We start from the raw sequence: 25366 nt of genomic DNA, 5'->3' as shown, positions 1-25366 counted from the left end.
TGATGTTAACTCCAAAAAACAGATTACAATATTTCAATTTTATCCCTCATCTCCAGACTCGGGTTGTCCAAGGAAAGGAGCCTCCTCATTTGTTGGCCATATTCAAAGACAAACCCCTCATCGTATACAAAGATGGAAGCTCAAGGAAAGGCAGCCAAGCTCCACCTCCTGCAGTACGATTGTTTCAAGTGCGGAAGAATTTGGGATCCATTACAAGGATCAATGAGGTAATAAAAACCCTTGCAGCGATAACAACAGGGCATGTCTCAATGGGCTTTGGCCTTGTTTTAATGGCATCAGTTTGAAATGCTTCTGAGATCATTCAGAATACATTGACTGGTGCATGTGACCTGTGGACAACCTTCTTCTAACCTGCATTTGACTTGCTTGAACCAGGCTTTGCATTCCCATAGACTTGTATAAGAATGCAAAACGTGCTTGAAGCAAATAAAAGTCAGTCGACGTAGGCCTTTAAAGATGATTAGAAAGAAATATTGAGTGGAAGGAGTAGACAGGTAAACGGCTAACACGTGAGAGTGGGCATCACCAGAAGCTATTTAGATATGTTTTTTGTTGCTGCTTCCTCCAGTAGACTGTGGGCTTGAAGCATCTACATGTAGAGCAGCCTTTCTCAACCTTTTTACCCTGAAGGAACACTTGAATTATTTTTGGGTCTGAGGGAACCCCCTTACAATATTATGATCACTAAATTGTAGAATGTTTTAAATATAAGAATTAAAAAAGATGGCATACCTAGCATATTTGATACCTCCTGCTCCATACAACAACATATTTGGCAATAGACGTGAAATCAATGAGTAGTAACAGAAAAGAAATGCAGACAGTCAAAATTGTGGTGTCTCCCTTTTTAACTGCTCCGTGTAAATGTGTAACTTGCATTGGCACTCAGTGTAGGTATGAGATGGAATCCCTATTGCTCACTGCTCAATGGACTCCTGGCAACCTTAGGAGAAACCCTAGGGTTTGGCAGAACCCTATGTAGTGCTCACTCCCACAGAAGCCCGCAGTTTTAAAGTCTTTTAGTTGTCCTGCACCCAGGCACACAATCACTCCTTTGGACGATATAGATTGGATAGGTTCAGTGTAACTGTGGGACACTCCAGTAACTAGCAACTTGAGGACACTGAACTTTAGAGATCTGAGCAACATCCTTGCAAAGCAAATAGTGGACTGAGCTTTGTAGTAGCCACTTGAGGATGCTCTCCTTCCTCCTAAAGACGTGAGCAGAGTCCTTGACCAAGAAATTAATGGACTGAGCTTTTCAGGACACCAGACACAAAGGGGTTTATTTACTAAAGCTGGAGAGTCCAAAATCAGACTCCCTTCTGCATAGAAACCAATCAGCTTCCAGGTTTCATTGCCAAAGCTTCATTGAACAAGCTGAGGTTAGAAGCTGATTGGTTTCTATGCAGAAGGGAGTCTGATTTTGGACTCTCCAGCTTTAGTAAATAAACCCCAAAGTCTCCTTTGAACATAATGACTCTAGCATAAGAGGGATAGCTACAGAACACAATATCAGGGATCTCTCACAACAGTCTGTACTCACTAATGTCATTAGATAATTGATTGCCTCCTTCCAATATATTCCAGATCCAGACACTTTTCCAGTGATACCAGAGTACATCCTCAGATGAAAAGTCCCTCAGTCAGCTCCAGAATAGGCCTCCCAGCTAGCCTAGCTGGGATCTTGGTGAACAGTAAACACATGGCAGGTTTGCCCAGGGGCAAACAGTCTCCTCTAGGCTGTGATCTCCTCCTCAAGGATAAGACACCTCTGTTCCAGACCTTAAAGTATTTATACATGCTGAGCCCAAAACAAAATTTGCCGAACCTAGCACCTATCTAGGAGGCTGTTACATCTGGTTGAGAAAGACTGATGTAGAGGAATGCCATGACTGATAAAACTACTGCTGTGATTAAAGACCTCTGCAGACATGTTTCCCCATGTTCCTATTGCCTTCCCCATCCGTGTTTCCAAACACACCATATGCAGCAACTCATTTGAGATCTTAGAATTTCTAGCTGACACATACCCTGAAGGACACCATCATAAAGCTTCTTTAAAACCTAGTCCTGTGAAGCCTTTGGATATCTATCATGTCTCTGTTGCTCATGCCTCCTTTGGGAAATGATGATTTGACAAAAACCTGTATGGAAAGGGGCATCATCTTGAAATATCTATTCAAAAAAGGCTATCTTTTATGCGATTTGTGATTTGCCGTACAGCTTGTGGGAAGGTGCAATGTGGTGCGGCAGTAGTAAACATGCAGGAAACAGAACTTGTAATAAAGTTGTAGCACCCTTCTAGTTAGCTAGGAGGAACTAGCCAATTATTTTTTAGACAGAAGGCTAAGCAGCAGCTTGGGCAATAGTCAGCTGGGTCAAATTTGGGTCATGGCTGAGAGGCTCTACATATCAGTTTCCTGATACCTCCCCCTGCTCTATAATCTTGGAGAAGATTCTAGAAGCAGTGGGCAGGGGTGAGGCGGGAATGGTCTGCACTCTTGAGCAATTCTGGCCAATCTCCAAGCAGGATGCTTGGTATGGGGTCATGACAGCCCTTAAAAGTGGCTGAGCCTTGTCAGCAGCAAGAGAGTTTGGGTGGAAGATGTGAGGAAGCGGAGGTGGAGGAGCCTGGGAGGGGGCCCAGTGAAAAGAGGCCCACCTAGAGGCAGGGATCTGGAAAGGAGGATCGCTCAGCCTCACTTGCTCCCAGAGCAAGGACCACCTGTAGAGCCAAGAAAGGAGCCAGTCCAGCAGAAGACCTGAAGGCAGCCACCTACATAAATCTGCTCACAGGACTGAGACTGAGTGAATAGTATTACAACCCCTGGGCCAAAGAATGGTGGGAAACCTGATTAGCTTCCCACCTGGTACTGTTTCATTTAAAGTGGCAGGCACTGGAGTCCCTTTCCCAGGGATTCCCTCAGGCAGCTGGATAAGAAAGGAATTATCTGGGTCTGGGGTGGTACACCAGGAGAGGCTGGAGAGCTTGTACATAGTTGCTAAGGAGTTTGTCCACAGTTGCAGTTCTGTCGGGCATCCCGTATACCCCTTACCCCATCCAAGTTCATCACCCCTTAACCTCCTTAGCGGTAATCCCGAGTGTAGCTCGGGGTAGAGTTTCAGTACCAAGAGCGGTAACCCCGAGCTACACTCGGGCTTACCATGCGGCGTTGCTCTGGGGGTCCCTGCAGCACTTACCTTGTCCTTCGCTCTGGGGGTCCCCTGCAGCTTCCCCGGCCATCTCCTCCGGCCGATGCCGGCATCCGGCTTCTGTGTTCCGGTCCCTGTGACGTCGGGACGTACGGGCGCCGGAACCGGCGGAAAATTTGAAATTTTTAAAAAATGTCATTTTTGCTGTCATTGCGGTTTCAATGCATTTCACATATATTTTGTCCCGAGTGCTTTGTCCGGCGCCCTGCCTGCATTTTGAATGTTCTTTCTGCCTGGAAACTTAGAAAAGTCCATGGCGTCCAAAAAGCGTCCCTTTAGGTCAAAATCGGTTTTAGACCGGCTAGAGAACAGCGATAGTAAATCAGAACCACTTGCAGAATTGAGTGATAATGATTCGTGGGGGAAATTCGTCATCAGACACTGAAAACGATTTTGCGACTTTGCTCAGCGATGTGCGAATTTGCCTCTGTATTTCAAATGTCAGTGTTTTTGGTTTGATTATATTATTGAATTAAATTTATTATTATTATATTATTATTTTTTAGGATTATTTATTAAATTATAATTTATGATTTTGTTTCAAATTTTATCCTACCTGGGATGTTTAATAGACTCTTGTTTGGACAGATTTCAGTGAGTTATTCCTAAAAATTACAGCCTACAATAAAAAACTACATATTTCCATGCAAAAAAATGGTACCGCTTTCAGCACAAAAAATCGGAAAGAACCATACCGCCAAGGAGGTTAATAAAGCATAAAAATCAAGCTCAAGGACTGTTTATTGACTCTGAATGCAAGTGTGTGGGAAAAAAATGTATGTTGCTTGGCTGTGCAGGACTATGGGGGACCCAAATCTCTAGAGGGGTAGTGCTACAAAGTCAAAATTCAAACTTTACAAACAGCCCGGCGGGAAGGCACCTGACTGGGAACATTAACAAGCTGAAACGGCAATGTGGAATGGAGCAGGTCTCCGGTGTGCCGACAGTGTCTGTCTTGGAGGTTGGAATGCGACTTGGTGCCACCTGCAGTGGAGAAAATGGACTGCCCCTGCCTACAAGCCTGGTACCTTCTTTTGTACCTGTTGAACTTATAGTATAACGAATTGTTTTCACTTCTTGTTATGCGCTTACACTGCGGCAATATTTTGTGGAAAAAAAACGCAGCTTCCTTTATGATGGATTAAGCCACGTCTGTCACCATTTATACATAAATAACAGGTTCACTTGATTGGCTTTCTGTGTTGCAGGTCGATGCCGATGCCAGCTCTTTAAATGCCAATGATGCTTTCGTCCTGAAAATACAAAGTAACTCTGCTATCATGTGGATCGGAAAGGGTGCAAATGAGGAAGAGATAAAAGGAGCGGAATATCTGGTGAAAGTTCTGAAGTGTAATGTCACAAAAGTGTCCGAAGGCAAAGAGCCGGGTCAGTGCAATTTAAAAGCTGCATTTTGACAATTTAAAGTGAACCTATGTTTATTAAAGGGGTTCAAATAAGAGATGATTGCTAGGGTTTCATATATTTTAAAAGCTGATGGAAAGTGTCCAGAATCGGCGAGTGTGGCCAGATATACAGTTACTGGATGGTAACAGAGCCTCAGGAACCTTAACCACTTGCCCTCCCGAGGATTTACCCCCCTTCCTGACCAGGCCATTTTTTGTGTTAATTTAACTGACAATTGCACGGTCGTGCAACGCAACCCAAATGAAATTTACATCTTTTTTTTCTCACAAATAGAGCTTTGTTTTGGTGGTATTTGACCGCCTCTGCTCTTTTTATTTTTTGCACTATAAAAAAAAAAAATGACTGACAATTTTGAAAAAAAAAACAATATTTTTGACTTTTTGCTATAAAATATGTCCAGTAAAAAAAATGTAAAAAATGAAATTTCATCATAAATTTAATAATGAAAATAATGTTTTCTGCTCCATGTCTTTGCTAAAAAAAAAAATCCCAATATGTGTAAATTAATTGGTTTACGTGAAAGTTATGTGTTTAAAAATGGCGGTATTTTTTTTTTTTTACTAGTAATGACGGCAATCAGTAACTTATAGTGGGACTGCGGCGGGCATTCTGACACTGTGGGGAACTGACTTGGTGTCACTGATATCCCCAGTGACACCAATACAGTGATCAGTGGGAATAAAAAGCACTGACACTGTACTAATGACACTGGGCAGGAAGGGGTTAACATGTGGGGTGATCAAAAGGTTAACTGTGTGCTGTTTTACTATGGGGGCTGTGTCTGTGCTTTCAACTGTAAGCACATTGCTTTGTATGGCTGTGCTATGCAGAGCCATACAAAGCAGTGTGCAGGAGCTGACGGGAGAGAACTGTATTGTTTATATACAGTTCTCTCCCTCCATCGGTAATGCTCGGTGATCACCGAGTGCCAGCGAGTAATCACTGCCTGGGACCTGGTGCTTGACAGCCGTGGCCGCGAACAGCGGCGTGGCTAGGGTGCCCCTTACCTATAAATGAAAAATCACGTATATATACGTGATTTTGTGCACCCCTGCCGCCCTGTAGCATCTGCTATAGGGCAGCGGGAAAGCAGTTAAAGTGGTTGTAAACCTCAGTCATGAAATATGAACAAAGCATATCTCTCTATAGTGTGTATTTGTCTCAATTAGGAGCACTAAGTGTCATTTCTGTCTGCTGCCTCATTCCTTTGCTATCGGCATGAATCACTTCTGACAAGTTGTCCTGACACCAAGAGAAAAATTGTGACAGGGGAGGGACCTCTGCCAGATTGATAGGCTCAGCTCTGTTTCTGTGAGCTGTGTGGAGGGGGGGGGGTGTCTCTTCCCAATCAGCTATCAGAGCTCTCTTTACTGAGCTATGCAGAGTGTAACTTCAGCTCTCCGCCCCTTTTTTCTGAACTCTCAAAACAGCTTTAAAATTCAGTACTTTCAATGGCTGTAGAGGAAAGAGTGCTTCAGAAAAACAGGTACAACTTATGTAGGAGGATTTGTTTCCTCTCTGTGTATCACTTGAGGCCAGTCACTTTACTGGGTATATGAAAGAGTTTACTACCACTTTAATGTCTCTGTCTATAGCCAAGTATTTTTGAACATACAGTAGAGAAAATAATTATTTGATCCCCTGCAGATTTTGGAAGTTTGCCCACTTACAAAGGTGTATTTTAAATGATAGAGACAGAATATCAACCAAAAATCCAGAAAAACTCATGATACAAATGTTATAAATTGAGTTGCAGTTCAGTTAGTAAAATAAGTATTTGATCTTCAAGCAAAACATGACTTAGTACTTGGTGGAGAAACACTTGTTGGCAAGCACAGAGCTACTTTCTTGTAGTTGGTTACCAGGTTTGCACACATCTCAGGAGGGATTTTTGTCCACTCTTTTTTACAGATCTTCTCTAAATCCTTAAGGTTTCTTGGCTGTCGCTTGGCAACTCGAAGTTTCAGCTCCCTCCATAAATTTTCTATATAATTAAGGTCTGGAGACTGGCTAGGCCACTCCCTGACCTTAATGTGCTTCTTCTTGAGCCACTCCTTTGTTGCCTCAGTGGTATGTTTTGGTCATTGTCATGCTGGAAGACCCATCCACGACTCATCTGCAATGTTCTGGCTGAGAGAAGAAGGTTCTCATCCAAGATTTTAAAATACATGACCTGGTCCATTAGCCCCTCAGTGCGGCAAACTAGGCCTGTACCTTTAGTAGAAAAACGGCCCCAAAGCATAGTGTTTCCACCTCCATGCTTGACTGTAGTAATGGTGTTCTTAGGGTCATAGTCAGCATTTTTCCTCCAAACATGGCAAGTCGAGTTAATGCCAAAGAGCTCAATTTTGGTCTCATCTGACCATAGCATGATCTCCCAATCCTAGATGTTCATTGGCAAATTTCAGAATGGCCTGTACTTGTTCCTTCTTGAGGAGGGGGACCTTGAGGGCGCTGCAGTATTTCAATCCATGGCAGCGTATTGTGTTACCAATGGCTTGTTTAGTGACTGTGGTCCCAATTGACTTGAGATCATTCACAAGCTCCTCCCGTGTAGTTCTGGGCTGATCTCTCACTTTTCTCATGATCATCCTTACCCCATGAGGTGAAATCTTGCATGTAGCTCCAGATTGAGGGTGAATGATTGTTATTTAGTATTTCTTCCATTTGCAAATAACCGCTCCAACAGTTGTCTCCTTCTCACCAAGCTTCTTGCTGATGGTCTTGTAGCCCATTCCATCCTTGCACAGGTCTACAATCTTGTCCCTGACGTCCTTGGACAGCTCTTTGGTCTTGCCCATGGTGGTGCCCAAGAAAGAGATTCTGTGGAGAGGTGTCTTTTATACACATAACGAGTTGTCGTTAGGACTAATCTGTGTACCACATGAGCACATAGCCAGTCTATGGGAGCCAGAATTATTGTTGGTTGATGGGGGATCAATTACTTATTTTACTCACTGAACTGAAACTCAATTTATAACATTTTTATTGTGTTTTCTCTGGATTTTTTTTGGCTGATATTCTGTCTCTATCATTTAAAATACACCTATGATAAAAATTATAGACCCTTCAATTCTTTGTAAGTGGACAAACTTCCAAAATCTACAGGGGATCAAATAATTATTTTCCCCACTGTACCCCTCTGCCTGTGTTATATAAACCAACTGAATGGTTTGTTCTTGATCCCTACAGATGTGTTCTGGAAAGGTCTGGGGGGTAAAAAGAACTATCAGACTTCTCCTCTCCTGGAAACGCAGTTTGAAAATAACCCGCCAAAACTTTTTGGGTGCTCCAATAAAACCGGGCGCTTCGTGGTGAGTTCAAACCTCCTATGAAATCATACTCGATTTACAATCAGTTTTTACATTATTGGATTGTAACAGAGGATACAATTTGTAGTAGACATGTGCAGAACGAAAACATTTGCTTAGTTTTGATTCATTATTTAAATAGTTTTGTTTCGGTAAATTTGTTTAGATCATTTCATTCGTTTTTGGAATACACTTCGTTTTCGAATTCGTTTAGATTCAAATTCAATTCAAACGAATATAGAAAATTCGAATCAGCATTCGAATTTGAATTGACATTCAAATTCAAATTTATTCTATTCAAAATTTGAATTTCAGAAGACAGTTATATTCTTTCTATTTTATTCTATTCTATTGTTTTTTCTATTCTATTCCATTATATTCTATTCTAGTTTATTTTATTTGAAATCAGAATTTCGGAAGACAGTTTTATTCTTTCTATTTTATTCTATTCTATTGTTTTTTCTATTCTATTCTTAACTATTCTTGTTTCATTTTCTATTCTATTCTATTCTTTTATTTTATATGCTATTTTTTTATTCTATTCTATTCTTTTATGTTTTATTCTATTCTAATCTATTCTATTCTTTTATGTTCTATTCTTTTAGTATTCGAATATGAGTCGAATTAGATTAGAAATTTGTCTGAATTTAGTTTGGTTATTACGGATTCGCAACTATTGTAATTCGGAAATTTGGATACATCCGAATTTCCAAATAACAAAACGTGTCCGAATTTCGATTCTTATTTGTAGCAGCAGATAACATCACAGGAGACTGACCCATTGTTTTCTGTACCTACAACTTATTATCCAGAGGTCTTTCATGCCTGGATTTGTGATTGAAAGTAAAGAACCTTATGGACTTTATAGGCACTACAAACAATGGTTTATAAAATGTAACATTTTAAGAACATGCACACAATAGTACAAACACATATAGAAAAAATTTTTGTTACAGAATATATTCTGCCCCTGTAACATACAAAAATATGATCAATGCAGATTCATGTATTGCTAGTAAATCCCACATTAGTAAAGATATGCCACAACTCGGTAATAACTAAGAAGAGGTACTCTTTAGATGATAATAATAGTAATGGCTCAACATGTTTCGCGATGATATCGCTTCTTCAGGAGCTGCAAGAAGACTTCTATGTGAAGAGATATACAGAATTGTGTGAATAAAATAACAAGCAACAACTTACATACAATGCTGAATGTACACATCAAAACAAATGGTAAGCAAATTTAATACCTCAAGGCACATACATGTGTATAGAGGTGATGGAAGGAAGCGTCTAATGACACCATGAGGGGCCAATCGATGAGGGGGTGCCAGCAATAACGGAGGGAAAAGTCACCCGTCATATGACAGAACCTGGTACGTAAAAAGTATATGATTTATTTATTTCATGTACTTATATAGCGCCGTCAATTTACGCAGCGCTTTACATATATATTATACGTTCACATCAGTCCTTAACCCTCAAGGGGCATACTATCTAAAGTCCCTAACTCACATTCATATACAAGGGCCAATTTTAGACAGTATCCAATTAACCTACCAGCATGTTTTTGGAGTGTGGGAGGAAACTGTAGCACCTGGAGGAAACCCACGTAGGCACAGGGAGAACATGCAAACTCCAGGCAGGAGTTGCCGTGGTTGGGATTTGAACCAATGACCCGAGTACTGCCAGGCGGAAGTGCATACCATTTAGCCACTGTGCTGCCCATATATATGATTAATAATAGTATAGTGAGGCCCTATAGTAAGGCTCTATAGTGACTCTTAGTAACTAGTTGATACCACTATAAATTAAGGGATATAACTGACCTCCCCGCTAATAGCACATAGTAAGGCCACTGGTTTTTGTCCTGGTATGGGAACACCTGGGTCAGCCTGAATGAGTCAGTATTGTATGTATAGATCTATACCAGGGGCGGACTGACAACTCATGGGGCCCCCGGGCAATAGGCGATCATGGGGCCACTGTGTCCTTGCCCAAACTCAAAAAAGCCTATGAAAAAGGTACCAGGGGAATCTCATGGGGCCCCCTACTGACCCTGGGCCCTCGGCCAGTGCCCGAGTTTCCAAATGGTCAGTCCGCCCCTGTATTGTGCATATGGAATACTCCGTACTAGGGCAGGAGGGTGGGCACTGGCAGCATGCAAGATTGTATTACTAGCTGTTTTACGATAAAGAGTAGTGGCTAAGCAATTATTCTGATCTTTGTAGATCTGTAAATCCAAAAAAGTAATAGTGGACTCATGATAGTTGAGTGTAAATTTGAGATTGAAGTGATTAGCATTTAACTTGTCCACAAACATTTTCAATGATTCAACAGAGCCTGTCGAAATAATGAAGATATCGTCAATATATCTATACCAACATACTGCACGATCAAGATAATTGCCCATAGCTTTGTTGGAAAAGAGATCCTTTTCCCATCCCCCCCCCAAGTACAGATTGGCGTAGGCCAGGTCCCAGCAAGTGCCTATGGCTACCCCCTGCCCCTGGAAGTAGTGGGACCCTTTAAAGAGAAACCAATTGTGTGTCAAAATAAAGAACAAAAGTCTCAATAGGAACTCATTGAATTCCCATTTGGAACGTTCTTGCTCAAACAAGAACATCAGTAGAAGTTCTTATGCCCTGCTTGTGGGGAGGGATGCTGGAGTACAAAGCCTCCACATTAAGAGTCACCAGCAGGGAGTCTGAGGGTACAGACATTCCCTCAATGTGTTTAAAAAAACCAAGAGTTTCCTTAATATAGGATGGTAACCACACAACATGGGGCATGAGGAAAAAATCAATGAATCTACTGGGATTTTCAGTCAGAGTCTATCCCCGAAACAATGGGTCGACCCCAAATAGGCTGCATTGATTAGATTTTTATAGCCCAGATTGAATTGCCCACAAACCTGCCTGAGATTGGACGGTACCAATCTGTATTGCGTAATATATCATTGCACATTTTTTCATATTGCAATTTTGTCATCAACATAATGTCACCTCCTTTGTTGGAGGGTTTAATAATTAGATCAGGATGGTTCTGAAGTCTAACAATGGCTTCCTGTTGTCTATTATTGAGGTTCTTCATAGTAGGTGCTAAACTCATGAGTTTAATGTCACTTATAGTGGTTGTTAAAAAGGCCCAAATATTGTTATTAACCCCTTCATGCGTTAGGGTAAAACAAATCTAAATGCCTAAGCACAATTTTGCAACATTGACCCGTGTTAGTAAAACCGTACATATCACCACAACTACTTTGTACATCCAGGTGGATTATACCTTGTTTTTGCAGGACAAATTGGGCTTGGTAAATGGTAATGGATATCTCCTGATATTTTTTTATTATCAAAGGAAAACTGGCTCAAAATAATAAAAAATTTTTTTTTTTTAAATTTAGCTGTGTGTTCCTTGTTACTACCATAACCTACCACCAATGAACAACCCAAAATAAATTTTCCAGCTCTTGACGATTGCAGCAATACCATATACATGTGTATGTATATGTTATTTGGTGTTTTTACCCGTAGTACACCCCAGAAACAATAGTGTGTATTTTGTTTTTTTGCGGGTTTGTTTACCTAAAACACACTGACACTAACTGACACAAATACCAATTAAAAATAAAAATCCTGACCTTTGACCCTGACCTTTTGACTTTGACCTTTGACTCTGACCTTGACCCAAACACTTACCCTGACAGTGAACTAGATCAAACCTTGATCTAGGTATTTTTTCTTTATTTTTAAGTATTTATTTATCTCTTTTTTTTTATTTTAGCAAACATTTTTTTTCCTCTATGCCATGAGTTAGAGAGTTACAATGTATCTCTCTCCTCCATTCATGGAGAAAGGAAATAAAACAAGGGGGGCAGGCTATACAGTGACTGATCACTGTGATAGCCAATCAGAGACTATCACAGCAATCATGTGACCCAGAATTGGGAGTCTCAGGTCCCAATCGTTAGAACGAGACCTGGGGCTTTCAGTGACACCGCGGTCTTTGTGCTGGGAGCATGCTCCCAGCAGAAAGACAGCTACGCAAATATGCTGCCCCATAGAAAAAAGCCCAGTTCTGTGAGGCCGCATATTTGTGTGACGTCGGCACGAAGGGGTTAATTATTAAATGTGGGAAGTTCTGAGATTTACATTTGAATTTTTTAGTTAGATTCTACTGAGTTTCACAGCTCACAGTAGTATTAATGCCAATAACTTCACTAGAGTTTTCATTCTGCTCCAACAAAAACATCACGCACGAAAGTCATCCATAGTGAAGTGCTTGATGCATTCAGTAAGTTCTTTATCCTGTCTCCATCTTTGTCTATCAGGATCAAACAGGGATTTAAATGTAAGATTCCTGGTAAATAAAGATCGTTAATTGTTTCATAACTAAATGGTTAGCACTTCTGCCTGGCAGTACTAGGGTCGTTGGTTTGAATCCCAACCACGGCACCACCTGCCTGGAGTTTGCATGTTCTCCCTGTGCCTGCGTGGGTTTCCTCTGGGTATTCTGGTTTCCTCCCACCTCCAAAGACATGCTGGTAGGTGAATTGGCTCCTGTCTAAATTGGCCCTAGTATGTGTATGTATGAATGTGAGTTAGGGGCCTTAAATTGTACACCCCTTGAGGGTTAGGGACTGATGTGAATTTACAATATATATGTAAAGTGCTGGGTAAATTGACGGTGCTATATAAGTACCTGAAATAAATAACTTTTATTTATTTTTATTGCAGGTACTTATATAGTGCCGTCAATTTACACAGCACTTTACATATATATTGTAAATTCACATCAGTCCCTAACCCTCAAGGGGTGTACAATCTAAGGTCCCTAACTTACATTCATACATACACATACTAGGGACAATTTAGACAGGAGCCAATTAACCTACCAGCATGTCTTTGGAATGTGGGAGGAAAGTGGAGGAAACCCACGCAGGCACAGGGAGAACATGCAAAGTCCAGGCAGGTGGTGCTATGGTTAGGATTTGAACCAACGACCCTAGTACTGCCAGGTGGAAGTGCTAACCATTTAGCCACTGTGCTGCCCCAAAATAATAACAATCCAACTGAGTCGTAGGATAAAAACTGAGGCCATATTTGAGAACCTGTAATTCATACCTGGTGAGGTGATAAGGAGTGACATTGATAACACTCAATTTAGAATCGGTGGTAATCCTGAAAGAGCTGGATCTGTTGGAGGCTGTGAATTGTGTGTTACATAGGGATCTAAGGTTTCTTGTCTCATAAGCATGTGTGGAGGAATTACCGGTAAAAAAACGGTTTGTGATTGAGTGGAAGACATTGGTGGTTGTGGATTGGTAGTGTACGAAGGTGTTGGAGGGATGGCCATCCTAGAAGTGTTCGAGGTAGGTTATGAATTGGAAATGCCAGATTGTAAATTAATAATTTGCAAAGCTTGTGTAGCCACCTGACCTAGGTGATTGTTGCGTGTTCCAATGCCAGTGTAAGGGTTCCCATTGCTTGTAGCAGCTTGGACACCTGGGACATGAGATGCACCCGAGGCAAACTGTTGAAAATGATGGGGGCGTCTTTTGGAAGCGTGGGAAAGGCCATAACCCCCCCCCCATAATGATTTATTTTGCATGGACCAAGAAAGGTATCATAAGTTCCAGACATACAATTATCCTATGGTGGTTGTTGAATAGAGGAAGAGGAAGAATCTGACTCAGTACCCTCATCAACATTTGTGTTCTCATTAGAGGACAGATTGGAATGACCTTGTCTCGGTAATCCACGATTATATGTTGGATTGGCATATTATTCTATAAAGGCCAACGGTCCTTAGAGAGTTTGTTCTGCTTTTTAGAGATAACTTATATAGTCTTTAACTTCCTGATATTTACCCTCATATTGTACTTTATTGAGGGTCTCACTATACTAATTATTAATCATCATATACTTTTACGTACCAGGTACTGTCATAGGACGGGTGACTCGCCCCTTCGTTATTGCTGAGACCCCCTCATCCATTGGCCCCTCATGGTGTCATTAGACGCTTCCTTCCATCACCTCTATGCACATGTATGTGCCTTGAGGTATTATATTTGCTTCATTACCATTTGTTTTGATGTGTACATTCAGCATTGTATGTAAGTTGTTGCTTGTTATTTTATCCACACAATTCTGTATATCTCTTCACATAGAAGTCTTCTTACATTCCTGAAGAAGCGATATCATCGCGAAACATGTTGAGCCATTACTATTATTATCATCTAAAGAGTACCTCTTCTTAGTTATTGCCGAGTTGTGGCATATCTTTACTAATGTGGGATTTACTAGCAATACATGAATCTGCATTGATCATATTTTTGTATGTTACAGGGGCAACATTTTTTTTATATGTACTATTTTGCGAATGTTCAATAACGTGTTACACTTTATGAACTATTGTTTGTAGTGCCTATAAAGTCCATAAGGTTCTTTACTTTCAATCCCAAATCATTATGATTAGGACGTGGCACTTTGGAGCCTGGTTAGTATCCGTACCAGGGGCGGACTGACAACTCGTGGGGCTCCCGGGCAATAGGGGATCATGGGGCCCCTGTGTCCTTGCCCAAACTCAAAAAAGCCTATGAAAAAGGTACCAGGGGCATCTCATGGGGCCCCCTACTGACCCCGGGCCCTCGGGCAGTGCCCGAGTTTCCAAATGGTCAGTCCGCCCCTGATCCGTACAGTATCCATCCTGTGTTGGGAGCATCTTCTTTCAATCTTAATTTCATGCCTGGATGACCAGGGAGATTTGGACATGCACTGATTAATGCAGAACCGAAGGGTTAATAATCTCCTGTCTAATGGTCCCATGCATGTGTAGGAGGCCATCATCCCGACACTCGGAGACCAGCTTGGCACTGTAAGCTGAGCTGCACATGCAAAGTTCAGTTTACAGAACCGGAGAAAACAGCGAACAGGCATGACGGGACATTGTATTGCAGAAGAGATATTGCATATCTGCCTGCACAATGTTTGTACAACAGATCTGGAGTTCAACTTTAAATTGACAATACCAAAATAACTAATTTGCATATATTACTTTTATTCATATATATTTACAGTATGTGTGTGTGTCTGCACTTAGTCCTCCTGCATAGTCCTGATGTAGCTTCCTCATGGGGTGCACTGCTGTTTCCCTACTGCTTACTACATAATGAACCTAAAAACAATAGGCGGTTGAACAGCAAATCAAGTAAGGAAATGCTGATCACTTGCCTATTATTTATACACGGCTCAAAAAAATGAAAGGAACACTTTTTAATCAGAATACAGCATCAAGTCACTGAAACTCCTGGGATATTGTTCTGGTCAGTTAAGTAGCAGAGGGGGTTGTTAATCAGTTTCAGCTGCTTTGGTGTTAATGCAATTAACAACAGGTGCACTAGATGGGCAACAATGAGATGACCCCCAAAACAGGAATGGTTTTACAGGTGGAGGCCACTGACATTTTTTTTCCTACTCATCTTTTCTGACTGCTTTTCACTAGTTTTGTATTTGGCTAGGGTCAGTGTCACTACTGGTAGCATGAGGCGATACCTGAACCCTACAGAGGTTGCACAGGCAGTCCAACTCCTCCAGGATGGCACATCAATACGTACCATTGCCAGAAGGTTTGCTGTGTCTCCCAGCACAGTCTCAAGAGCATGGAGGAGATTCCAGGAGACAGGAAGTTACTCTAGGAGAGCTGGACAGGGCCGTAGAAGGTCCTTAATCCATCAGCAGAACCGGCATCTGCTCCTTTGTGCAAGGAGGAACAGGATGAGCACTGCCAGAGCCCTACAAAATGACCTCCAGCAGGCCACTGGTGTAAATGTCTTTGACTCAGAAACAGACTTCATGAGGGTGACACAAGGGCCCGACATCCTCTAGTGGGCCCTGTGCTCACTGCACGACACCATAGAGCTCGATTGGCATTTGCCATTGAACACCAGAATTGGCAGGTTCACCACTGGCACCCTGTGCTTTTCACAGAAGAGAGCAGGTTCACCCTGAGCACATGTGACAGACGTGAAAGGGTCTGGAGAAGCCGTGGAGAACGTTCTGCTGCCTGTAATATCGTTCAGCATGACCGTGGTGGTGGGTCAGTTATGGTCTGGGGAGGCATATCCATGGAGGGACGCACAGACATCTACAGGCTAGACAATGGCACCTTGACTGTCATTAGGTATCAGGATGAAATCCTTGGACCCATTGTCAGACCCTACACTGGTGCAGTGGGTCCTGGGTTCCTCCTGGTGCACAACAATGCCCGGCCTCATGTGGGGAGAGTATGCAGGCAGTTCCTGGAGGATGAAGGAATTGAAACCAGTGAATGGCCCCCACACTTGCTTGACCTAAATTCAATAGAAGTCCTCTGGGATACACCTCGGTCTCATTAGGAGCATGCCCTGACGTTGTCAGGCATGCATACAAGCACGTGGGGGCCATACAAACTACTGAGGACCATTTTGAGTTGCTGCAATGAAATTTCAGCAAAATGGACTAGCCTGCTGCATCATTTTTTCACTTTGATTTTCAGGGTGTCTTTGAATTCAGTCCTCTGTAGGTTGATCGTTTTCATTTACATCAAACGATGGGGCATCCTTGCGTTCCTAACATATGGCCCAGTCCATATCAGTATAGATATTCAGCAGGAGATTTTTCCCCATTCAGATTTGATGTGTTTTCAAAGTTTTCCTTTAATTTTTTTGAGCAGTGTATCTTAAAGGGAAAATAATTTCCTTTCCCCACTGACTCCAATGCATTTTGCAGATATTGTGAAATTTTCAGTAAAAAATCAGACATTTTGGCAAAGCAAAACTGTCAATTTCTCTTATTGTACATAATCACTGATCACTAATCAGAGTTTATCAGAAATGTCCCCATAGTGTGACCTGTTGGTGCAGATTTGGCCACTTCAGGGGGTTATGTTGATGAAGTTGTTCTACTCACATGTGTAAAATGTATTTATTGTAGGTTGAAGAGGTACCGGGAGAATTTACACAGGAAGATCTGGCAGAGGATGATGTAATGATGTTGGATACTTGGGAACAGGTAAGTAATGTAGGATCAGATGTTAACTTACACCAGTGGTCTTCAAATTGTGGCCTGGGGCTGGATGCGGCCCTTTGCTTGCTTTTATCCAGCCCTTGAGGCATTATTCCCCCTACTGTCAGCAACAGTGGGGCATATTTCCTGCCACGAACACAGACAAAGGGACACTATTCCTCCAATTGGTACCCTGATGGAGCACTATTCCTCCCACTGGCACCAACAATGGGGCACTATTGCTCCCACTGGCACCAACAATGGGGCGCTATTGCTCCCACTGACACCAATGATAGGGCACTATTCTTCCCACGGACTCTAACAATGGGGAATTATTGCTCCCACTGACACCAATGATGGGGCACTGTTTCTCCCATTGATACCAATGTTGGGGCAATATTTCTCCCACTGACATCGATGGGGCACTATTCCTTCCTTTTATACAAACGATGGGGCACTATTCCTCCCACTGACACTGATGATGGGGCACTATTTCTCCCATTGATACCACTGATGGGGCACTATTTCTCCCTTTAATAGCAATGATGAGGCATTGTTTACTCCCCCTGATGCCAGGACATTTTCTTCTCCAATTGGTCATAGTCCAACCCCTGTCCTACACTCACAGTTGGGAGCTCTGCTAGGACTACCTCACTATGTTTGAAGGGACACTATTCCTCCAATGGATACCAATGATGGGGCACTATTCCTCCAATGGATACCAATGATGGGGCACTATTCCTCCCACTGATACCAATGATGGGGCACTATTACTCCCACTAATACCAATGATGGGTCATTATTACTCCCACTGAAACCAGCAATGGGGCACAATTTCTCCCACTGACAGCAATGATGGGGTACTTTCCCTCCCACTGAAACCAATGATGGAGCACTATTCCTCCCACTGAAACCAATGATGGGGAACTATTCCTCCCACTGACACCAATGATGGGGCACTATTTCTCACTTTAATCCCAATGATGAGACATTGTTTACTCCCACTGACACGGACATTTTCTTCTCCAACTGACCACAGTCTGGCCCCCCAAAAAGTTTAAAGGACAGCAAATTGGCCCTTTGTTTAGAAAATTTGGAGACCTCTGTTATCTCTCACCTCCACTACTGCAACTCCCTCCTCATTGGCTTACCTTTACATAGGCTATCCCCTCTCCAGTCCATCATGAATGCTGCTGCCAGGCTCATCTACCTTAGTGTCTGCTATCCCTCTCTTCCAATCCCTCCACTGGTTTCCACTTGCCCAACGAATAAAATTCAAAATACTAACAACTTACAAAGCCATCCTTAACTCTGCGCCCAACTACATCACCAACCTGGGAGAGATAACCAGGGAGTGAATTGGGAGCTTTGTGGAATCATTAGTTAAAAAGGGGCATATTCTGGATGTTGAGGTGGCATGGTTTGGACAGGGATTGGATGTGGGCCTGAAAAGATAGTTCAGAATCCAGGGTTACCCCTACCACTACCTAGAACTACCTCACTACTTTAAAGGGACACTATTCTTCTAATTGAAACCAAAGATGGGGCACTATTACTTCCACTGACACCAACAATGGGGCACTATTTCTCCCATTGATGCCAATGTTGGGGCACTATTCCCCCAATGACACCAAGGATGGAGCACTGTTACTCCCACTGACACCAACAATGGGGCACTGTTACTGTTACTCCCACTGACACCAATGTTGGGACACTTTTCCTCCCACTGACACCAATGATGGAACACTATTACTCCCACTGAAACCAATGATGGGGCACTATTCCTCCCATTGATACCTCTGATGGGGCACTATTACTCTCTCTAATACCAATGATGATACATTGTTTACTCCCACTGACACCAGGACATTTTCTTCTCCCACTGGCCACAGTCTTCCCTAAAGTTTGAAGGGCAGCAAATTGGCCCTTTGTTTACAACGTTTGAAGACCCCTGACTTATATCGACTGTGAGCTATGAGCAATGGAGTCTTTCCCGGAGGGGTGCAGAAGAGCATTATAGCTTGCAATGCGTATTTGCCGGCCAAATGCTAAATGGTGCATAGAGCTGCCTTGGTGAAAAGGGAAAATCTAGGTATAGCAGGCTTAGTCCTGCATTATTTTTGGCATGGTGAGGAGGAATGTCTAAATGCAAAAAGAACTCTATTGAACATGTCCATGGTTTTCAAAGAAGAGCAGCTGTGAAGGTACGGAGAGGGAAGATCAGACTTCTTCTCCTGTCCATCTAAAGGCCTATGGACGTCTAATGTTAATATGATTCATGTACTTGTTTGATTGCTGACACAAAGCAGATAGAATCTTCAAGTAAAGGAGATGGGGGAGCCACAACAACAGTTCACAAGCCTAGTAACAATTTATTCAGTAAAAAAAAAAAATGGCTGCAGAACAATTTGCTTATGCTCTTGCTACTCTTTATTCCCGAAGGATCTCCTAGTTTGTCCAGAGTGTGAGCTCAAAGTACTTAGCCCTGATGCAGGGGGCCACCATCTACCCCCCTGAACTGTGTTGGCTTTGCCTGAGACCCATACTAATTAATGCATTGTTTCTGGACAACTTTGTGAAACTTTGTGGTGCTGTCATGGTCTGTGCTTGAAGATTCTACCTCAAGGACCTACTGTAATATTTTGTCATAGTACACCTGAGAGCTCCCTATGTTCTTTATTAATGGCTTGCAGACCACCCACTGCATACATACTGCAGGTGAGTGGATCACTTACATGTACATGATCCATTCATTTCCGGGTAGGGAGCATGTTTGCCTGCCACCTCATCTGTGCTGTCATTCAGTACTGCACAAGCCACATCGCTGCACCCTGTACAGAGCCCTGTGTAGTTAGTAAACACAGAACTCTGTGCTGTGATTTGCTAAGCCGATCAGCAGCTCATGGCCATAAATCATTGGCCGGGACCTGCTGATCGACTTACCAAATCACAGTATCAGGGGAGGACTGACAACTCATGGGGCCCCCCGAGCAATAGGGGATCATGGGGCCCCTGTGTCCTTGCCCAAACTCAAAAAAGCCTATGAAAAAGGTACCAGGGGCATCTCATGGGGCCCCCTACTGACCCCGGGCCCTTGGGCAGTGCCCAAGTTTCCAAATGGTCAGTCCGCCCCTGCACAGTACAGAGCCCGGTGTTTACTAACAACACAGGGCTCTATACATGGAGCAGAGATGTGACTATTTTTTTTTTAAACAGCCATCTCTCTTAGTGTAAGCAGCACACATTACACATTGTAACACAGTTAACCCTTTGATTGTCCCAAGATGTTAACCCCTTCCCAGCCAGTGTCATTTTACAGTGATAGTGTATAGTATTATCACTGATCAATGTATTAGTGTCACTGTTGATATCAGTGTCAGTTAGTCAGTTCCCCCCAGTGACGGTTAGTGCCAGATTTCCCGCCGCACTATCACTATCACTATCCCACTATATACTCACCGGCCATTTATTAGGTACACTTTGTTACTGCCAAGAAAATATCCACAACACCATTCCACTGCCACCACCAGCCTGAACCGTTGATACAGGGCAGGATGAATCCATGGATTCGTGTTGTTTACACCAAATTCTGATCCTACCATCTGAATGTCGCAGCAACCAGTCTGCCCATTCTCCTCTGATATCAATTTGGCATTTTCGTCCACACAACTGCCGCTCACTGGATATTTTCTCTTTTTCTGACCATTCTCTGTAGACCCTAGAGCTGGTTGTAGCAGCAGTTCTTGAAATACTCAGACCAGCCCATCTGACACCAAGGGGTTTATTTACTAAAGCTGGAGAGTGCAACATGAGGCACACTTCTGCACAGAAACCAATCAGCTTCCAGGTTTTATTGCCAAAGCTTAATTGGAGAAGCTGAGGTTAGAAGCTGATTGGTGTCTATGCAGAAGTGAGCCTGATTCTGCAGTCTCCAGCTTTTGTAAATCAACCCCCAACAATCATGCCACATTGAAAGTCATTTAAATCCCTTTCTTCTCCATTCTGATGCTCAGTTTGAACTTCAGCAAGTCGTCTTCACCACGACTACATGTCTAAATGCATTGAGTTGCTGCCATGTGATCGGCTGATTAGCAATTTGTGTTACCAAACAACTCAACAGGTGTACCTAATAAACGCTGATAAAATCTACTCCTGAACGCAAGTTTATTGCATTCAAATAAATGACTGTAAACTCAACTGCCTGTAAATGACTGTAAACGCAGATGTGTACATGGACACATAGGAAAACATTAGGGAGAGTTCAGGGTCTGCTGAAAAAACCGCTGAACATCTCCTAAACGTGAGTTTATCAGCTGCAGTGTACATGAGCCCTTAGGGCATTTTCTTTAGCCAAGTAACAGGTATAACTTTTGAACGAACCACTTTTCAGCTCGTAGCTCCTTCTAGAATCACCTTGCCACTAGTTCAAGAACATTTGTTTCTTCCACCCTTTTTTCATGACCAGAAGCATTGAGATGTGTTTACTAGCTAAAAGAGGTTTACGTTCCCACACACTTGCTATAGAATGGGAGGAATTTAGGAGTATATTTTTAAATACTGATGAGATGTTGCAGGCCCCCTGCTTACGTTTTGTATCGGCCCCCAGACAGCTACATCCCTTAAATGGTCCGCTACTCGATATTTTTAGGAATTTAATCTGGGACAAAAAAGACCAGAATGGAATTTTCCCTGATAGGTTCACTAAGCAGGAGTTTCTTAAACCTGGTAAAGGTACAAAATGCTCAAATCTCATGATTCTTTAATTTTTTTTATTCTTTCAGATATTTATTTGGATTGGAGATGACTCAAATGAGGTTGAGAAAAAGGAATCATTGGTAGCAGGTACATGACTATATTTTGAGGACGGAACCTTGGGAGACCCTGACATGGGGAGGAGGAGGAGAGGTCCAAGGATGGAAGCTTGGGGGACCCTGACATGGGGAGGAGGAGGAGGGGAGGTCCAAGGACAGAACCTTGGGGGACCCCAACGGTAAGAGGAGGAGGAGAGGTCCAAGGACAGAACCTTGGGGGACCCTGACATGGGGAGGAGGAGGAGAGGTCCAAGGATGGAAGCTTGGGGGACCCCGACATGGGGAGGAGGGGAGGTCCAAGGACAGAACCTTGGGGGACCCCAACGGTAAGAGGAGGAGGAGAGGTCCAAGGACAGAACCTTGGGGGACCCCGACATGGGGAGGAGGAGGAGAGGTCCAAGGACAGGACCTTGGGGGACCCTGACATGGGGAGGAGGAGGAGAGGTCCAAGGACAGGACCTTGGGGGACCCTGACATGGGGAGGAGGAGAGGTCCAAGGACAGGACCTTGGGGGACCCCGACATGGGGAGGAGGAGAGGTCCAAGGACAGGACCTTGGGGGACCCTGACATGGGGAGGAGGAGGAGAGGTCCAAGGACAGGACCTTGGGGGACCCCGACATGGGGAGGAGGAGGAGAGGTCCAAGGACAGGACCATGGGGGACCCCGACATGGGGAGGAGGAGAGGTCCAAGGACAGAACCTTGGGGGACCCTGACATGGGGAGGAGGAGGAGAGATCCGAGGACGGAACCTTGGGGGACCCTGACATGGGGAGGAGGAGGAGAGGTCCGAGGACGGAACCTTGGAGGACCCTGACATGGGGAGCAGGAGGAGAGGTCTAAGGACGGAAACTTGGAGGACCCTGATATGGGGAGGAGGAGGAGAGGTCCGAGGACGGAAGCTTGGGGGACCCCAACATGGGGAGGAGGAGAGGTCCAAGGACAGAACCTTGGGGGACCCCGACAGTAAGAGGAGGAGGGAGTTGTGACACTGAAGGTGCAGTGAGATAGGTAAGATTCCAACCAATGGAGAGTCCAGCCATGGAGACCAAGGAAATGTCAGAGGCAGCAGAGGGGGGGTCCCCGGTGTCAGAGGCAGCGGAGGGGAGGGGGGGTCCACTCTTCCCACCACTCCATCCCCCACAGCCAGTCCCTCCTAGATTGTAAGCTCCAAGGAGCAGGGCCCTCGAACCCCTAGTGTATTATTGTATTGTTATTGTACTGTCGCATGTTCTGTCCCCCTTTGTAATGTACAGCGCTGAGCGAACTGTTGGCGCTTTATAAATACTGTATAATAATAATAATAATAATTTTGTGTAACTGTGTATCAGAGGCGCCCCTAGGGTTGGTGTCACCCGATGCGGTAACACTTGGTGTCACCCCTCTAGAGAGGAAGGAGCGGTGCCGGTGTAGTGGTAAAATGAGTATCCCTTGAAGATATGTATCCCCTGAAGCAATTGCGCATGTGCCGGTTTCAGGCCAAAGAAGCCGACCTCCGACTTTAGCACAGAGTCGGCAATCGGCTTTTTCGGCCTGAAACCGACACACGCGCAGTTGCTTCAGGGGATACTCATTTTACCGCTACACTGGGGCGGGGGCAGCTGTCACTGTGTCGGCATCCTGCTCCTGCACCCCCTACACATTACTTTTCAGTTCACTAGCCCCCACCCACTGACCAACGCTCCCTAATGTAAAGTGATGGGCTTGGGCTCCATCTGTGTACTGTTAGGGCAGTGCTGCCTGATGTCACTCATGGCATAGGGTGGGATCTCTGTAGGGCAGACATCTCGACTGGCCAACTCTTTTTAAGCAGCCAATCGATGTCTCTGGCACAGGTCTCACCTTGAATTTTAGCTGTGGCCTGGAAGCTTTATCCTAGTGGTACATGGTCCTAATATGGAAAATGATAACTATGTCAAAGGAGCTAATATTTTCTGTTAGAAAGCCGCAAGGGAAGGAGGGTTGTTCATAAACTCTAAGTTGAGTTTAGATCTACTTAAACCACCCAAATGTTCAGTTTTTTCAACAACTAAAAATGTCTAAACTTTTGCTCCCATATTTGGACTACTGCTGCCGTTACGGGGGTCTTCTCTCTTTCTCTTTGTTGGATTTTTAATTGTTTTGGCATCATGAAGAATACAATTAAAGGTGCAGGGAAACCAAACTGTAAACTAGAACATTGAAACTTGCCGGCTTTTAGGAAGAGTATGGCGACACCATTACTATTGTAAAAAAGGAGTGGTGGGTGATACTGACCTTTAATAAATGCTGACAGTCAACCTCTTGTAAAACAATTTACTATGTTTATCCTGGTCTATTCACAGCCAAAAGATATCTGGAAAGTGACCCAAATGGAAGAGACAAGAACATCCCAATCACTGTGGTCAAACAAGGATTTGAACCTCCAACATTTACTGGCTGGTTTCTGGCCTGGGATCCCAAAAAATGGCAGAAGTGACAGAAGACATGAACTTTAGCAACAAACTTCCAGACATCGAAGACAAAGCAATGGTGTGTAATATAATATCGTTGCTTGGCTGATTTATCACAGTCATTGGGAATATTTTTCAAGGTCAAAACCAGTTTTGTTTTGCCAAGCTCTAGAGATAGAGGTGGTGGCATTCACATACTGTAGCTATAAATCCACCTTGTGTATTATGAATAAGTGTTTTCTACCTGGGAAGAAATATTGGTGGAACCCAACCCACCAACTTAACTGTTTCCCAAAAGAAAGCTCAAGTTAGAAATGTTTAAAATATGTTAATAAATCCCCAATTAAACTGATTTCTGCTGTGTTTTCATTTACGTATGCTACATTCAAAGCATGCCTCAGTTGCCAGTGTGCTTAAGTCAGCTCCCAATTGAACATTCAAGCCCCCAAATAGTTGGTGGCGAAGCTGGAGATGTGTACAATGCCATGGAAACTGCAGATCTAAATAGAGTCTAAGATGATGATAGCAGACAGCATGAAAAAGTTTCTAAGGTGAGCAAATAAATCTTTCATTTTTGAATGTTCAAGGCCATCGAGCAAGAATAGAAATGCAGATTTTTTTTATTACTCTAAAGCAATGGTGGTCAACTGGGGGGGCCTCAAATGCAACCCTCGACAACCTCAAAGGTCCGCACATAAATAGTAAAACACTATGGGCATGTTAAAAGAGATGGTCAAAGACTGCATACATAATACAAGAGGGAGACAGAGACTGTGTACATGATACAGGAGATGGTCAGTAACTGCAAACATGATACAAGAGATGGTTGTTGGCTGTGGACATGATACAAAGATGGTCTGAGCAGATGGTAAGAGACTATGGATATAATACAAGAGATAGTCAGAGATGTCAGACATGATAGAGGAGATGTTCAGAGGCTGCAGACATAATACAAGAGATGTTCAGGACTGAGGACCCACTGCAGGAGACTGTCGGAGACTGATGACATGCTATAGGAGTTATTGGAGACTGGGCACATGTTTCAGGAGACAACCATAGACTGGAGACTCGTTACATGAGAACTCACTACGATAATAGGCCAAAA

The 25366-nt window shown here is 43.4% G+C and overlaps 1 protein-coding gene across 1 annotated transcript in view; it reads left to right on the top strand.

The window, feature by feature from the left end:
• Nucleotides 1-24613, top strand: part of LOC149444748 (scinderin-like) — a 95630-nt gene extending 71017 nt beyond the window's left edge. Inside the window, exons 11-16 of the mRNA XM_089654580.1 lie at nucleotides 57-227; nucleotides 4446-4623; nucleotides 7855-7976; nucleotides 16949-17026; nucleotides 21802-21862; nucleotides 24154-24613. Of these exons, the coding sequence (XP_089510706.1) occupies nucleotides 57-227; nucleotides 4446-4623; nucleotides 7855-7976; nucleotides 16949-17026; nucleotides 21802-21862; nucleotides 24154-24287 (744 nt within the window). The 3' untranslated portion in view covers nucleotides 24288-24613. The remainder of the gene's footprint in view (nucleotides 1-56; nucleotides 228-4445; nucleotides 4624-7854; nucleotides 7977-16948; nucleotides 17027-21801; nucleotides 21863-24153) is intronic.
• Nucleotides 24614-25366: the final 753 nt, after the last annotated feature.

Source organism: Staurois parvus, unplaced genomic scaffold (genome assembly GCF_062004578.1).
Source record: "Staurois parvus isolate SC_StPar_1 unplaced genomic scaffold, SC_StPar_1.0 ptg000779l, whole genome shotgun sequence".
In the NCBI taxonomy this organism is placed as follows: Eukaryota; Metazoa; Chordata; class Amphibia; order Anura; family Ranidae; genus Staurois; species Staurois parvus.
This window is presented reverse-complemented; position numbering and strand designations above follow the sequence as displayed.